A 15,302-nucleotide genomic window follows, 5' to 3' on the forward strand; every position below is an offset into this window, starting at 1 on the left:
ATGTTTTAATATGTAATTTGCAATGCATTAGGATAGTTTGAATTATAAAATGCTTCCATGTAGTAAGCACTTAATATTTCTGATGTGATCAGTGAGCATTTAACAATCTTACTAACCTATTTTATCTTTGAATACTATTTTATTTTCTATTAATCCATTTAAAAATGAAAAATAAGGAAACAAGCTATTCATTTTTATGTTCTTAATTTAGGTCATATTTATTTTAAATTATCTTTTTTTGTAATAATAGTTTGCCATACTGGTTTAACCTTTTTTCATGAACAATAAATAAGATTCATTTTTCATGCCCATGAGTGCCACTTTATAAATACACATCAGAAAGGAAATGTTACTTAAAAATAACATCATATAATTCCATTTACTCAAAATAACTGATTACAGATCACATGACTAAACATACCAAAATAGCTGATTACAAAGCAACATTACTTACATTGTAAAATAATTATTAAAATATAAAAAGAGATTCATTTTTTCAAATGGTAATTTTTTTGAATGGTTGAACAAAGTTACTAATAAGTTCTATTTCTATTAGTAGCAGGTGAAAAGAAAAATATAGAAATATATTTCTCCAATATCAGTTACATTTTGTTCATGAACAAATCTGGATTAGATACTTCAAATATGCACAGCCTTTTGTGTGAATGCTATCAGAAATAGCCAATTTGGAGTATCAGTTTTATTTCCAGACACACATTTACAATCCAATAAAACTGCTGAAACTTGGCATGAAACCGAGATAAACTGATAAGCTAGCTTTGAAAATTCAGTAGAACAAAAACGGTTTACCTCTTTTTAAAAGAAATTGTTTACTTAACATGTTACATGTGAGTTTTAAATAATCATTTTTTAAAATTGAAGAATGTTTAACTGAACTCCAGTAAAAGATTCAAAGCACAGCCTCTGCAGTGTTGTCATTCTTTATTCCATATTATGGCAGATTTCGGTTTTCAGTATCATGGCTTCTTTCATAGATGCTAGAGTTCATCTCGAGTGAAAACTGCAAAAGAGAAAGGAGAATTTGTTTTAGTATTTGTAGCTTTACCAGATGAAATAATCCCTGAGAACTGAAGGTGGCAAAAAGGCTGGAAACAAAAGATTTGCTTTCCTTTTAATACAGTTTGATTCACTGGAAAATCTGTCATGGAAGAAATTACTTAAGCCCTTTTAATTCAATCCTTTTATTTTACAGGTGACAAAACAGACTTAGAAGTGACTTGCTCAAGGTCACATAAGGTGCAGAAGTCAAGAGAAGTGGAGGTATTAAGTCTAGAGGATTTTCTCAAAGGCGTTAGCCATGAAAGGAAGGATGAAATAATGTTAGCAGGCAGCAGAGGGAACAACTGAAGGTGAGGATGATAGGGCATTCTTCTGGAAAAGATAGGATGAGATGAGATTTCATTTAGAGAGATTTGCCTTGGCAAGAAGGGCCACTTATTCATGAGTGACAGATTGGAAAGGAGGTAATGTATGAAGACATCTGAGTGATACGTAATGTAAAGGAGGAAAGGGAGCTCTCTTTAAATGGCTTCAGTTTTTTCAGAGAAGTATGAATAGAAATCCTTAATTGAGACAATGAGGAGTAGATGTAGTCTTTGTGGATGAAAAGGTTTGAAATAGCCATTGTGGTGAGCAGAGTGATTCGATTGGGTAATTATAAAAAGACTGCTTCTTCTGTAGTGAGGGCTTGAGATTATGTAGCAAATTTATAGTGGACCCATCAGCATGATTTTACTTGAAAGTTTCCCAGTGATAATAATTTTAGGTTGCAGGGAATAATTGATAACCAGAAAAGAAATGCAAAGGACATAGTGTAATGTGGACCTAGTCTGTAGTCTGTTTTACCAAGGAATCAAGAAGGAAATGGAGAGTGTATTTGGTGAATGGGTTTGCAAACTGGACATAATAGCATTGTAAAGCTATGAAATGCATATGGGGAGCTGTAGCACTCCATGAAACCTGAGCTTAACTGGGGCAGAGCACTAAGCTAGTAAACCACTGCCCCATGTGGAAGGAATTTGAGATGGCTTTGAGCTCTGTCCCACAAAGAAACCACAATTAAGAGGGGAGGGAGTCAAGAAGAGTGAGTGACAAGAAAAAAGGAGGAAATGGAAAAAACCTTGAACATAAATGAATAAATTAATAGGACAAACAGTAAGAAATAGAAATGTGGTTTCTATCTAGTAAATGAATTCAGGAGGTTTTGAATAAATACTATAAAGGAAAATGATTCCAAAACTTGATAATACAGAGGACCCAAGAAATTTGGTAATCTGAAAACAAAATGTGGTTTAAGAGAGAAATGAGAATTATTAGAGTATAATTGTGAATAGCAAAATAATATGCAACACAGAAAAACTTGGAATCTGTAATGGCAAGCATCATCAAAGAAACGAGAATGATGGATTGGCAGTACTAATACATAGAAGTAAAGAACAACCTTGAAGAGAAGAAAAATAAAAACAAGAAAATATATTCATTATTCAAGCAAGACATAAAAATCTTGAAGACAGGATGTATAGAAACAACCTAAGGATCAGAAATCTCCCAGAAGAACATAACAGGATAAAAAAACTTTTAACATCATAAAGAAGGAAATGGTAGAAGAGAACTTCCCAGAACTTCTGACATAGAAAATGAAATCCCAATCAAAAGAATTCACAAATTGGGGCAGCTAGGTGGCACAGTGGATAGAGCACCAGCCTTGAAGTTGGGAGGACCTGAGTTCAAATCTGGTCTCTTTAAGAGTTCCTAGCTGTGTGACCCTGGGCAAGTCATTTAACCCCAATTGCTTCAGAAAAAAAAAAAAAAAAAAGAATTCACAGATCACAGATTGCCTCCAGAAAATTAAGGATAGAAAATCAAGACACAAATGAAGGTTTTAGAATATAATGTTTCTGAAAGTAAAAGAGCTACAATTACAATTAGGATAATCTACCAGAGAAAATATATAGTATTTTCCTTCAGGGGGAAAAATGGATATTTAGTGAAATATGGGACTGTCAGGTATTTCTAATAAAAAGATTACAGCTGAATAGAAAAATTTGACTTTCAAAAATAAACCAAGAGAAGCATAAAAATGCATAAATATGAAAAATAAGGTTAAATTATTTATGGGAAGATGATACACATAATTCTTAAAAACTTTATCATTATTAGGATAGTTAGAAGGTCTCTACATAGAAGGCATGGAAGTGAGTCAATTATGTTGGGATGATTCAAAAAAATGTATTGAGTGAAAAAGAGGGATGCACTGAGAGGAGGGAAAGGAGAAATGAGAGAAATTATTTCATAGAGAAGAGGCACTTAAAGAAAAGTTTTATAGTGGAGAAGGGCATGGGCAATACTTAAAAGTTCACTCTCATTCACGTTGGTTCAAAGAGAGGAGTATATACATCACTCATTTGCGTTGGTTCAAAGAAGGATGTGTGTGTGTGTGTGTGTGTGTGTGTGTGTGTGTGTGTGTGTGTGTATTCAACTATGCACAGAAATCTATCTTACCCATCTGGGAAGGAATAAGAAAAAATTCTAGGGGATGATGAAAAGGAGGGAGGGTTAAAAGAAGGCAGTGGTCAGAAGCAAAACAAATTTTTGAGGAGAGACAGGATAAAAAATGTTAAAAGAATACACAGAAGAAAATAGGATGAGAGGAAAATGCAATATATAATCAAAATTCACCTATAAAATGGAAGCAGCTAACAGAATGGATTAGAAATCAGAATACAACAATATATGTTTTACAAGAAACACTTGAAGATACACAAAAGTAGTTAAAATAAGGGGTTGGAGCAGAATCTATAATGCTTCAGATGAAGGGCAAGGATAGAAATCATGATCTCAGACAAAGCAAAAATAGAATTAAAAAGAATAAATAGGGACACTATATCGTACTAAAAGTCACCATGTATGATGAAATATAAATATTAAGTAAGTACCAGATGGCATAGCATCCAGATTCATAAAGGAAAAATTAAATGAATTCCTGGAGGACAGTAAAATGATACTTATGGGAGAATTTCAACTTTCACCTCTGGAAAATCTATCATGAAATTAAAAAAGTCAAGAAGATGAATAGAATTCTAGAAAAGTTAGATAAGATAGATGTCTAGAGAAAACTGAATGGGAATGAAAAGGATATACTTTTTTCCTCAGCTATACATACTACCTTCAGAGAAAATGACTATGTGTTGAGGTATAAAAACCTCACAACCGAATGTGGAAAAGAAATATTTGCACCATCATGCAATAAAATTATATTTAATAAAAGGCCATGGAAACAGATTAAAAATTAATTAGAAGCTAAATTTAATTCTAAAGAGTCAATGAGTCAAAGAACAAATAATAGAAACATTAAATAATATCATTTAATGAGAGATAAGAGAACATTGCAAAATTTGTAGGATGCAGGATGACGGGAAAATTATCTCAGAATGTATACATCAGTAAAAGAGCTGACCAGTTAATTGGGCATGCAACTAAAAAACAAAACAAAACTAGAAAAGAACAAATATAAAAATCCCAATTAAACATTAAAATGGAAATCCAGAAAATCAAAGGAAAAATGAAGAAAAAGAGTAAAAAAAAAAATTGAAGTAATAAATAAAACTGGGATGATTTTTATTTAAAAAATAGCTATTACTTAATTTGATTTAAAAAAGAGAGAAGAAAACCAAATTACTAGTATTAAAAATGAAAAATGGTGAATGCACCACCATTGAGGATAAAATAAAGTGATTTTTAGGGATTATTTTGCACAATTATTTGTCAGTATAACTGGAAACCTAAATGAAAAGGATGAATATTTACAAAAATAGAAATTGTCTACACTAATTGAAGGGAAAATAGAAACCTATCTTAGAAAAATAAATTAAACAAGCTATCAATGAGCTCTCCCAGAATACCTCCCCTGCCCTAGCACCAGATGGATTTACAAACATTCCATCAAATATTTAAAGATCAATTAATTCAAATTCCAATTTTAAAAAATAGGTAAAGAAAGAATCCTACCAAATTGCTTTTATGACACAAATATGGTTTCAATACCTAAACTAGGGAGAGCAAAAACAAAAGAAAAAGCTATATGCCAATTTTCATAATGAATACTGATGCAAACATTTTAAATAAAGTGCTAACAAGAAATCATAGCAATATATCACAAAAATTAGACACAGAAAAGTTAAGATTTATGTCAGGAATGCAGGACTGGTTCAAAATTAGAAAAACTACAAGCATAATTGTTGATATCAACAAAATAACAAAAATCATGATCATATCAATAGTTTCAGAAAAATCTTTTTGACAAAATATCATACCCAATCCTATTAAAAATACTAGAAAGCACAGAAATAAGTGGAGTTCCTTTCTTGATTTTCCAAAAATATTACTCATTTTTAAAAACATTCTAATAAAGATTTTAATTTGACAAGACAGATGATGTAAATCATACATTTTTTCAGAAGCAGAAATGAAATCTATTGATTAGAAAAATACAAATTAAAATAACTCCTAAGTATCACTTCATATCTATCATATTAGTTTACATGATAGAAAAAGAAAATGATGCATGCTGGAAACCATGAAGAAAAAGATACATTAATGCACTGTTGATAGAACTGTGAACTGGTCCAACAATTCATGAAAATAATTTGGTACTATGCTCAATGGCTATAAAACTGTGTATATCCTTTACCCATATCTATATATCTTAAAGACATCAAAGAAAATGTTTTGAATAATTTCAAATAATTGTATCTGTATATACAAAAATATTTATTGCAGCTCTTTTTGTGGTGACAAAGAATTGGTAATTGAGAAGATTGTCCATCAACTGGAGAATGGCTGAAGAAGCTTGGTAGAACTATTTCAAAGTCCGATTCTTCTAGTGCAGCAAAATAATTATATGGACATGCATACATATATTGTATTTAACTTATTTTTTTTTAACATATTTAACATGTATTGGTCAACCTGCCATCTGGAGGAGGGGTTGGGGGGGAAGGAGAGGAAAAATTGGAACAAAAGGTTTTAATATTGTCAATGCTGAAAAATTACCCATGCATATATCTTGTAAATAAAAAGCTATAATAAAAAGAAGAAGCTTGGTAGAATATTTCTTTGCCATAAGAAATGATGAGGATAGTTTCAGAAAAGCCTAGAAAGATTTCTATGAACATTATAATGCAAAATAAAATGGGCAGAACCAAGATCATATTCTACATAGTGCCAACAATTTTGTAAGGATATTCAACTGTGAAAGATGGAGCTATTCTAATCAAGGAATCATGACAAAAGGTGCTATCCACCTCCAGAGAGAGAACTAATGAACTCTTGAGTGCAGATTAACTTTTTTTTCACTTCATGTTTTTTGCTTTTTATTTCAAATTTTTTTGCAACATGGATAATTATGTTTTATATGACTTCATGTGTACAACTGATTATATTACTTGCCTTTTCAAGGAGTTGAAAAGGGGTGAGAGGGAGAGAATTTTGAATTTAAAATTTAAAAGAAATGAATGTTGAAAATAGTTTAAAAATTAAAGAGTAAAGACTGTGGAAGTATAAATATTAATTTTTAATTTTTGTACTTCCACAATCTTTCCTCTTTAATTTGAAAATTACACTGAATTTGAACTTGAATTGCATCCAAATTTGAATTTGAAAAAACACTGAAAATATGTAAAAGAGGAAGGCGGATAGGATGTGTTGGAGCAGCTGGACTGGAATGGGATCACTTGAATAAGTAAAGGAATTAACCCTTGTAAGGAGTAAAACTACTTCATCATATAAAACAGAATTGAAGGAGGAAAAAGTGGCAGATGATAAACGAAAGATAGAAAATGAAGAAGAGGGAAGAAGAAAGAGTTTACGAAAAATAGCTTTTTTTTTTTTTTTTTTTTAAATATGAAGCCATGTTCTTGGCTGAGATAGTGATGGGGGAAGAGTCAGGACGTTTGAAGAAGGGTTAAAAAAGTTTGGAAGAGCCTCTGTGAGAAAGTAGGATAGTGATATGGTAAGGGAGGTATTTTAGGATTTCCCAGCAGTAGTGAAGACCCAGATGTAATATAAACTTACAGTGGACCTAGTCAGAATGATTGCATGATTTTCTGGACCTTCATTCAGCAGCACAAGAGTAGGCATGAATGGAACCAATGGTATCATAAGGGGGCTGAGGATTCAAGGAGGGCAGTGTATCTGATTGAGACGCGATGGAAGAGTAGCTTATGAGAGTTGAGTAGGTTGAGGAACTGAATGGTTAGGGTATTTGAGAGAGTTGAAGTCCCTTAATATAAAAGCAGGCATAAGTTGGGGAAACTATATTATAAAGCAGCAGTCCTCAAATCCATCTGGTGTTCCTCCATGGAGAAAAAACGGACCCAGGTGCGTTTAGTCAGGAGGTCAAGGTGGAAGATGGAGGTGGGGCTGGTTTGGGCATGGCCTTGGGAGCCCTTCAAAAGGCTCTGGAGCAGAAAGACCAGAAGTCATTTCAAGAAGTTAGTAGGAAGGATCTATAGTAAAGAGACAGGGAAGGAAATGGCTTGAGGCCTGGTCTGCTGCAAGGCTCTCGAAAAGTTCGATTTTAACCATCCTCTACTTTGTAGTCCGTCCCTTGCTTCCTTGCGCTATTGTTGCTCGGTTTTCCAAATCAAACCCTGGATTTTTCCCACTTTCCACCTTCTCCAACCCAATTTCCATGCTGCTAAATGCCTCTGGAAGCAGGCCATCAACTTGTGTATGCTGGATGTGACAGAATGAATACTTTACCAGGTGCAATATTTTCCATAATGTTTGGTCTCAGCAATTGTACATCTCTGTTAAAGATATACTTAAGGATGTGTTTGCTACTTAGCATTTTTGTTTGCAAGTGCAAACTTTCTTCCACTGATGCAACTGAATTATTATTGCTTGCTAAAGAATGCACATTAGCACAGCCACTATAAAGCAAAATTGAGATCTTTTAACATTAGAGCTAATCTGAAAGTTCTTTCAAATATAATTCAAACAGAAACTCAAAGCTCCTCAAATAAAAGCTCCTTGCTATTGGTCAAGCTAGTGAGAGATAAGAAAAAATGCTCCCAAATCCTTAGGCTCGATTGTTTTTCATTTACCTACTATACCTTCTTGTTCTTTCACTCTGTGTCTAACTCTATGATCCCATTTAGGGTTAGAGTGATTTGCCATTTCCTTCTCCAGATCATTTTACAGATGAGGAAACTGAGGCAAACAAGGTGAAGTGACTTGCCCAGGGTGCACAGCTAATAAGTGTCTGAGAAAGGATTTAAACTCAAGTCTTCTGGACTCCGGTCTGGCCTTCTTTCCATTGTGCCACCTAGCTGCCCCTACTATACCTTGCCTTCCTAATTTTTTTATTATAGCTTTTTATTTACAAGATATATGCATAGGTAATTTTTCAGCATTGACAATTGCAAAACCTTCTGTTCCAATTTTTCCCCTCCTTCCCTTCACCCCTTCCCCCAGAGGGCAGGTTGACCAATACATGTTAAATATGTTAAAGTATAAGTTAAATACAATATATGTATACATGTCCATAGTTAGCCTTCCTAAATTTTTTTGGAAATCTCTATTTCTAAAATTGTGACAACGTTCAGCTCAGTCCAAGAGAAGTAGGGTTTGTTTTGTTTGGTTTGGTAACACTTTAGTTCTCAAATATACTAGATCTCACATACTTTATAACAGAGATAAGGATGAACCCTATGATCTTTCTCTATTCCATTCAGCCAATCATTCCCTCTTTGAAGCGAAAAAAAAAATATTTGTAATGTGCCAGAGATGGGAGGCTTTTTTTTTTTTTTTTAATGAAAAGAGAAAATTTTTGAACCATGTGATGGGGGGATGGGTGCAGCACTCTTTTGGAGATCACTTGCCATATTAATATGGAAATACTTATGATTACTCTTTAAGTTTGTTCATTCAATTGTTTTCAAATCCATCTAATTGTGTTACTATCTAACCTACTTCTTTCCATATTTCCATAAGAATAGTATTAAATATTTTACCTAAATTTCTGCTAAAATCTAAGTAAACTATGTCCATAGCATTTACTGGATCTTCCAGTTAGGTAAACCTGTCATAAAAGGAAAAAAGAATAATCTGGAATAGCTTATTGTCAACAAAGTCATAGTAGATCTTTATCAGTGCTATTTTCTTACCTAGATGTCTGCCAGCCCTATAATCCATTCTAGAATTCTGCCAGGGAACTAAGTCAAACTCACTGGTCTATAGTTTACTGGTTTACTGATCCATTCTTTACAGTTTTTTGAAAGTTGGAACTTTTGCATTTCTCCAGTTCTAGGATACTTTCTCTTATTTTTCATGAAGTTTCAAATATCTCTGAGATTAGCTCTGCAGTCATACCTGCCAGTTCTTGTAATATTCAGGATGTAGTTCATCTAGGCTTGGTAATACAACAAGGGCAATTAGTTGCATTTTTTTTTAATTGTCTCTTTTTCCTATCTACTATCTATGGTATTAACTCTCTCTTAACATTTTTCTTCTGGGAGAAAAAACAGAAGTCAAGTGAAAACATCTCTGCCTTTTCTTCTTCTTCTTCTTATTTTTCTTCTTCTTTTCTTCTTCTTCTTCTTCTTCTTCTTCCTTTTCTTCTTTTTCCTCTTCTTTTTCCTCTTCTTCTTCTTCTTCTTCTTTTCTTCTTTTTCCTCTTCTTTTTCCTCTTCTTCTTCCTTTTCTTCTTCTTCTTCTTCTTCTTCTTCTTCTTCTTCTTCTTCTTCTTCTTCTTCTTCTTCTTCTTTTCTTCTTTTCTTCTTCTTCTTCTTTTTCCTCTTCTTCTTCTTCTTCTTGTTCTTGTTCTTCTTGTTCTTGTTCTTCTTCTTCTTCTTCTTTTCTTCTTCTTCTTCTTCTTCTTCTTCTTCTTCTTCTTCTTCTTTTTTCCTTTTCCTCCTCCTCCTCCTCTCCTTCTCCTTCTCCTTCTCCTTCTCCTTCTCCTTCTCCTTCTCCTTCTCCTTCTCCTTCTCCTTCTCCTTCTCCTTCTCCTTCTCCTTCTCTCTCTCTCTCTCTCTCTCTCTCTCTCTCTCTCTCTCTCTCTCTCTCTCCTCTCTCATTATGTGACATGATAATTTATAAAGGTATCAGGCACAAAACTATACTAGCCAGTTTCCATCAGCAATTTCGCAGTCAGTCCTTTCTAAATGGAAATTAACAGGGAAGCCTAAAGTAATGAAGAACACAGATTAGAGAACAATGTCCAAAATATGTTTCGTTAATTGTGAAGATATAGGTTAATTAGCTTGTTGATATTTTCCTTGCTGTATAATTGTGGGATTTAGACATTTTAAAATTTAAAAAATAAACAAGCAAACAACTTTGCTTTCCTTACTATAAAGAGGTAAAGATTTCCCTGAAAGCTTGTTATGAAAATTAAAAATCAGGAGACTGTCTACAAAGGGTAGAATGTCAGTTCCTTCCATAGCCTTGCTTTAAATAAAAGGAGCTCAGTCTACTAATCCAGGACATTATTATGTAATAAGCTCTCTTGAAGCATGAGTTACGAACTAATTAATTCACTTATAAAGAAATAAATCTATAATCCAATCTTTAGTCTTTAATAATAAAACACGTGGTTCACTTACCCTCTTTTGAGGACGATTTACTTGAATTTCTCTTTCCCACTGCAATCTCTTTTAACAGATTTCGAATTTCAGTGTCATACTCTATCCATTCTGGGATAATCCGGACAGCAGCTTTCAATTTAGGTTCTTTGGTTTTGGGATTATTGCACTAAAAGTTTAAACAAAATATCCAAAAAATCAATATCCAGGAGATATTATCTGTTAAACTAAATAATACTGCTGTGACAAAAGAACAAGTGTAATAATTTATCTGAAGCTGAGCCTCAGTCTTCTCATCTATAAGAGTTGGAGAATGAAATTTTAAACTATTCTAGTATCTTTGCCAAGGAAATCCCAAAAGAGATCATAAAGAGTCAGACATGACTGAAAAATGACTGAACAACAATTACAAACATACACATTTATTTATTTTTAAGATTTTTGAATGCTCTAAAATTCCTGTGCAACAGCACTTTTTGTGGTAGGAAAAAAACTGGGAGCAAGGTATGTACTTCCTGTTTGAGAAGTGGTTAAGCAAATTGTACTATGTAAAGAGTCATGGATTATTAGAATATTTGAATACAATGTAATTAGAAAATTACAACTTTTTCATTGAAAATAATGAATATAAAAAATTCAGAAGACCTTGGTGAGATTTATTTAAACTGATTCAGATTGAAGTAAACAAAGGCAGGAAAATAATATACTCAATTAACTAGACTGTAAATAGAAAAGAAATGAAATGAAACTGAATGTTGTGTGAGTACTAGGTTTGCCTCCAGAGAAAAACTGAGAAAATGTATCTTCCTTCCTTCATTGTAGAGATATGGAGACAATACACCCTATAGGGAAGTAGGAGGGGAGAAGGGAAAGGGGAAAGGAAAGAAAGAGGCTAATAGAAGGGAGGGCAGAAGTGGAAGGGGAAAAGGATGAGAAAGGAAGAGGGGAGCTGAAAAAAGAGAAAGCATATTGAGAGAGGTGGTGGTCAGAAGCAAAGCACTGGTTAGGAGGGAAAGGGAGAAAGGAGAGAGAAAAGTATAACTTGGGAAAAATAGGATGGTAGAATTCAGAATTATTAATTTCAACTGTGGATGTGAATGGAATGAACTCTCCCATAAAATAGAAACATATAGCAGCATGGATTAAAAGACTGAATTCTGTAATATGATGTTTACAAGAAACACATGTGAAGCAGAGAAATGCATACAGAGTAAAGATACAAGATAGGAGCACTATCTATATTAAGCTTCAGCTGGGAAAAAAAAAAGCAAGGGTAGTGCTCCAGATCTCAGATATTAAAAGAGTTAAGGAAGAAAACTACTTCTTGCTAAAGAGTACCATAGATAATGAAGTAATATCAATACTATGCTTTCTTCCCTTTTACTTTTTAAATTTCTGTTATAAAAGGAGACTTGTGACAGTACAAAATATATTCAGAATTGTAAAATATACTCAGCTTGTAAAATGTAGAAAGCATATTAAGAAAGTAATGAGATATAAAACCAAAAGTTATCAATAATTTTTTAAAAACACTATGACATAATGATATTTGAATGGAATAGAAAAAAAGCATACTACTATCATGTGATCTTGACCAAATCATGTTACTTCTTCAAACCTCAATTTCTTCTTCTGTGAAGTAAGGAAGTATGACTAGATCATCTTTAAAAATCCCTTCAAGTTCTAAATGTTATATGATTCTAGGTTCTTATAGCACTTATAGTTCTTTATAGATCAGTAAGTATTAATTCACTGACAGCCTATTTGCATGTGTTCTTTGGACTTCTTATGTATTTTCTGGGAAAACAAAGGATATGTTTATATTACACATTTTAAAGGTTTCCCCCCCCTACTTATTAAATGCTTCCAAGCCATATAATAATCAACATTTGAGATTACTCAATGTGTGTCAAAGGTGGGTTGTCAAACTAATATCTTCAGAAAAGACTGTCTACAAATTCATATATATGTAGTCTTGCTCATTGGTACTCTTCAATCTTCAAGAGAATCATGAAGCAGGACTTGATCATAAGTAATGTCAGAAATGGATCTTTCTCTTTATATAAGCAAACAGCAAATCAGACTCAAAAATGCACTTTAGCAAAGATCCACTCTGCTGTAAAGGCCTCTGGGGCTGACCACTCTAAGAACAATTGCTCCCGGCCCTCCACAGACATGGCAGCTGACAAGACATAAAGAGACCCATTACAGATTTTTGATGGACATTTGAGATAGTCATGTTTCAAAACTCTTCTCCAGACCTAGGCAAGACTGTTGCACAATGCTTTGTAAATGATACTTTGAAATTTTCTTTCATTTTTTAATGAGGAAATTTTAATGAGAAGAATACAATCATCTTGGATGAACATTTAGAGATCATTAGCTATTAATATTGGACAATGAATAGGAACAACTGCTTAATTCTCCAGCTTTTGAAATTAACCTCTCAAATCTGTTGGAGTTGTTCAGTTGCTCAATCAAGTCTGATTCTTTGTGATCCTGTGAGATCATATTGTCTATAGGGTTTCCTTGGCAAAGATACTGGAAAGTTTAAAAGGTTAACAGAACTTAAATGCCTTTCCCAGGCTCACACATCTAATAAATGTCTGAGGCTTGATTTGAACTCAGATCTGACTTCAGGGCCAGTGCTCCATCCAATAAGCCACCTAATTGCCTCTTTTCAAATTTAGGATAATGTTATTTATATTGTGATAAAAAATAAATCTCATATACTTTTACAAGGCTTTTTTCATCCTCTTGGACATTTGTCAATATTTGCCTGTCTCATTTTCTCCATGTTGTCACTTTTAAAAAGTGATTTTCATGTCCATAATAACTATATTAGAGGTGAGCTATTCCTAGTGAATTATAACTAACAACAAGTGGGCTTAGCCAGTGTCTCAGCTTTTTTCCTTGCTTGAAATTTTAATTCTATCTATTCAGAAATTCTTTTTCTTGGATAACTGATCTTTTATTTCATAGTGGTAAGAAAGGTGTAGGGAAAAAAAATTCAATGTATAGAATTCACTTCATAGTCACTTAAACACATTTTTGGATAAACTTGGAGATGCCTCTAAATCATATAATTCTTAATGTAGATATCTCCATTAACTCAAAGGAGCTATAAGAAAGATAATGAAATATCTATTAAAAAACTTGAATTTTTAAATACATCTTTTAATCTGCATTGGAAGTAAAAAAGTTCAATGTATAAATATCTGAATGAGCCTCTCAATAAGCCAGATTACCATCATATCTTATATTTGCCTTGTTTTCAATTTTATGAATCACTTTGCTTTTCATTAAAAAAAAATTTTAGAGTACTTTTTTATTTTCCTTCATTACTTCATCAAGATCCTTTTCTGGAGTAAAATACTCCTCTCCTCTGTTAACGGTTCTTTCCAAAGGGAAATTCAAAGGGTTGTGATTTCATATAATGAATCATACTGATCCAATACATAAAAGTGCTTCTGTTTTCTTTTGCATTCCTCCATCTTCTAATATGAAATACCATCTTTTTGTATTCAGTTACTGATACTTCAAAACAACAATGCATAGTTTCCCGATACTATCTCTGATTGCTAACAATTTTTGTGAGCTTATGAAAATCTTCCAAGAACATTTTGTCATGACCATCACTGAACTCTAAGGAGTTTGTTAGAGCAGAAGAATTTGCTTGCCACTATAGATTGATGCCACTTAGAACTTGATGTAAAAAGATTCTCTCTAGCCTTCTAGAGATATAATAATAGCTCACAGTTATAGAATACTTATAAAGATTTGCAAATTGGTTTACATATGTTGTCCCATTTGATCCTCACAACCACCTTTTGAGGGAGAAACTGTTATTATCTCAGTTTTACCAATGAATTGGTAAATGAATTTACTCAATGAATTATTGAGGTTTAGAGAATCTAAACAATTTATGTTGGGTCATAAAGCCAATTTATGCCTGAGATAATATTTGAATCTACTATGTTAGTCTGCCTCTCAATGCACACAAAACAATAATATCTAACATAGCTATTAAAGAACAAGCAAGTTCAGATCACAAAGTTCTAGACAACTGAGCAAAAATAACCTATAAAATAATTACAACTATTTTAAATAATGGTAGGGAAAACTGAAAAAAGAAGGAAAGAAAGAAATGTATGTAACATAACTTCAATTGGGCTCTCACTGCTGTTAGGCAATCCTGCTCTACTTCCCCCATCAACTTACTATCCCATTCTCCACAGGGGCTCTTCTGACCTTTTTATTCCTCCTCAGATTTCCTGTGACTCTCCTTCTCCTGACTCTCATCTAAGAACCTTTTATTATATTTAAGGGAAAAATTGAGGCCATTTGCTGTAAGCTTCCTCTCATATTACTTGTATGCCTTCAGCCACTCTCTATTCCTTTACTCCTGTCTCACATGAAGAGGTGGTCTTACTCATTTCCAAGGCTAACCCCCCATACCACTCACGTGATCCCATTCCATTCTGTCCCTTTCAACAGATTGCCAATGTCACCCTCTATGTATCTTAATTTTTAATCTTTTTCTGTCTATTGTCTCATTCCTTACCCCTACAAACAGACCCTCATCGCCTCCATACTAAAAAACCCTCACTTGATCCTTACATTGCTGCTCACTCTCCTATATCTCCTATATCTTGTCCTAAGTAGCTAGTCTTCTCTAAAAGGCCATATATACCTCCA

At 33.2% G+C, this 15,302-nt stretch overlaps 1 protein-coding gene across 1 annotated transcript in view; it reads right to left on the reverse strand.

Moving 5' to 3' along the window:
• Positions 1 to 191: 191 nt before the first annotated feature.
• The window catches only part of UGGT2 (UDP-glucose glycoprotein glucosyltransferase 2), a 206,028-nt gene continuing 190,917 nt past the window's right edge, over positions 192 to 15,302 (reverse strand). Inside the window, exons 38-39 of the mRNA XM_051984021.1 lie at positions 10,626 to 10,773; positions 192 to 1,021 (exon numbers count right to left, since the gene is read on the reverse strand). Of these exons, the coding sequence (XP_051839981.1) occupies positions 999 to 1,021; positions 10,626 to 10,773 (171 nt within the window). The 3' untranslated portion in view covers positions 192 to 998. The remainder of the gene's footprint in view (positions 1,022 to 10,625; positions 10,774 to 15,302) is intronic.

This window comes from Antechinus flavipes, chromosome 3 (assembly GCF_016432865.1).
Source record: "Antechinus flavipes isolate AdamAnt ecotype Samford, QLD, Australia chromosome 3, AdamAnt_v2, whole genome shotgun sequence".
Lineage (NCBI taxonomy): Eukaryota > Metazoa > Chordata > Mammalia > Dasyuromorphia > Dasyuridae > Antechinus > Antechinus flavipes.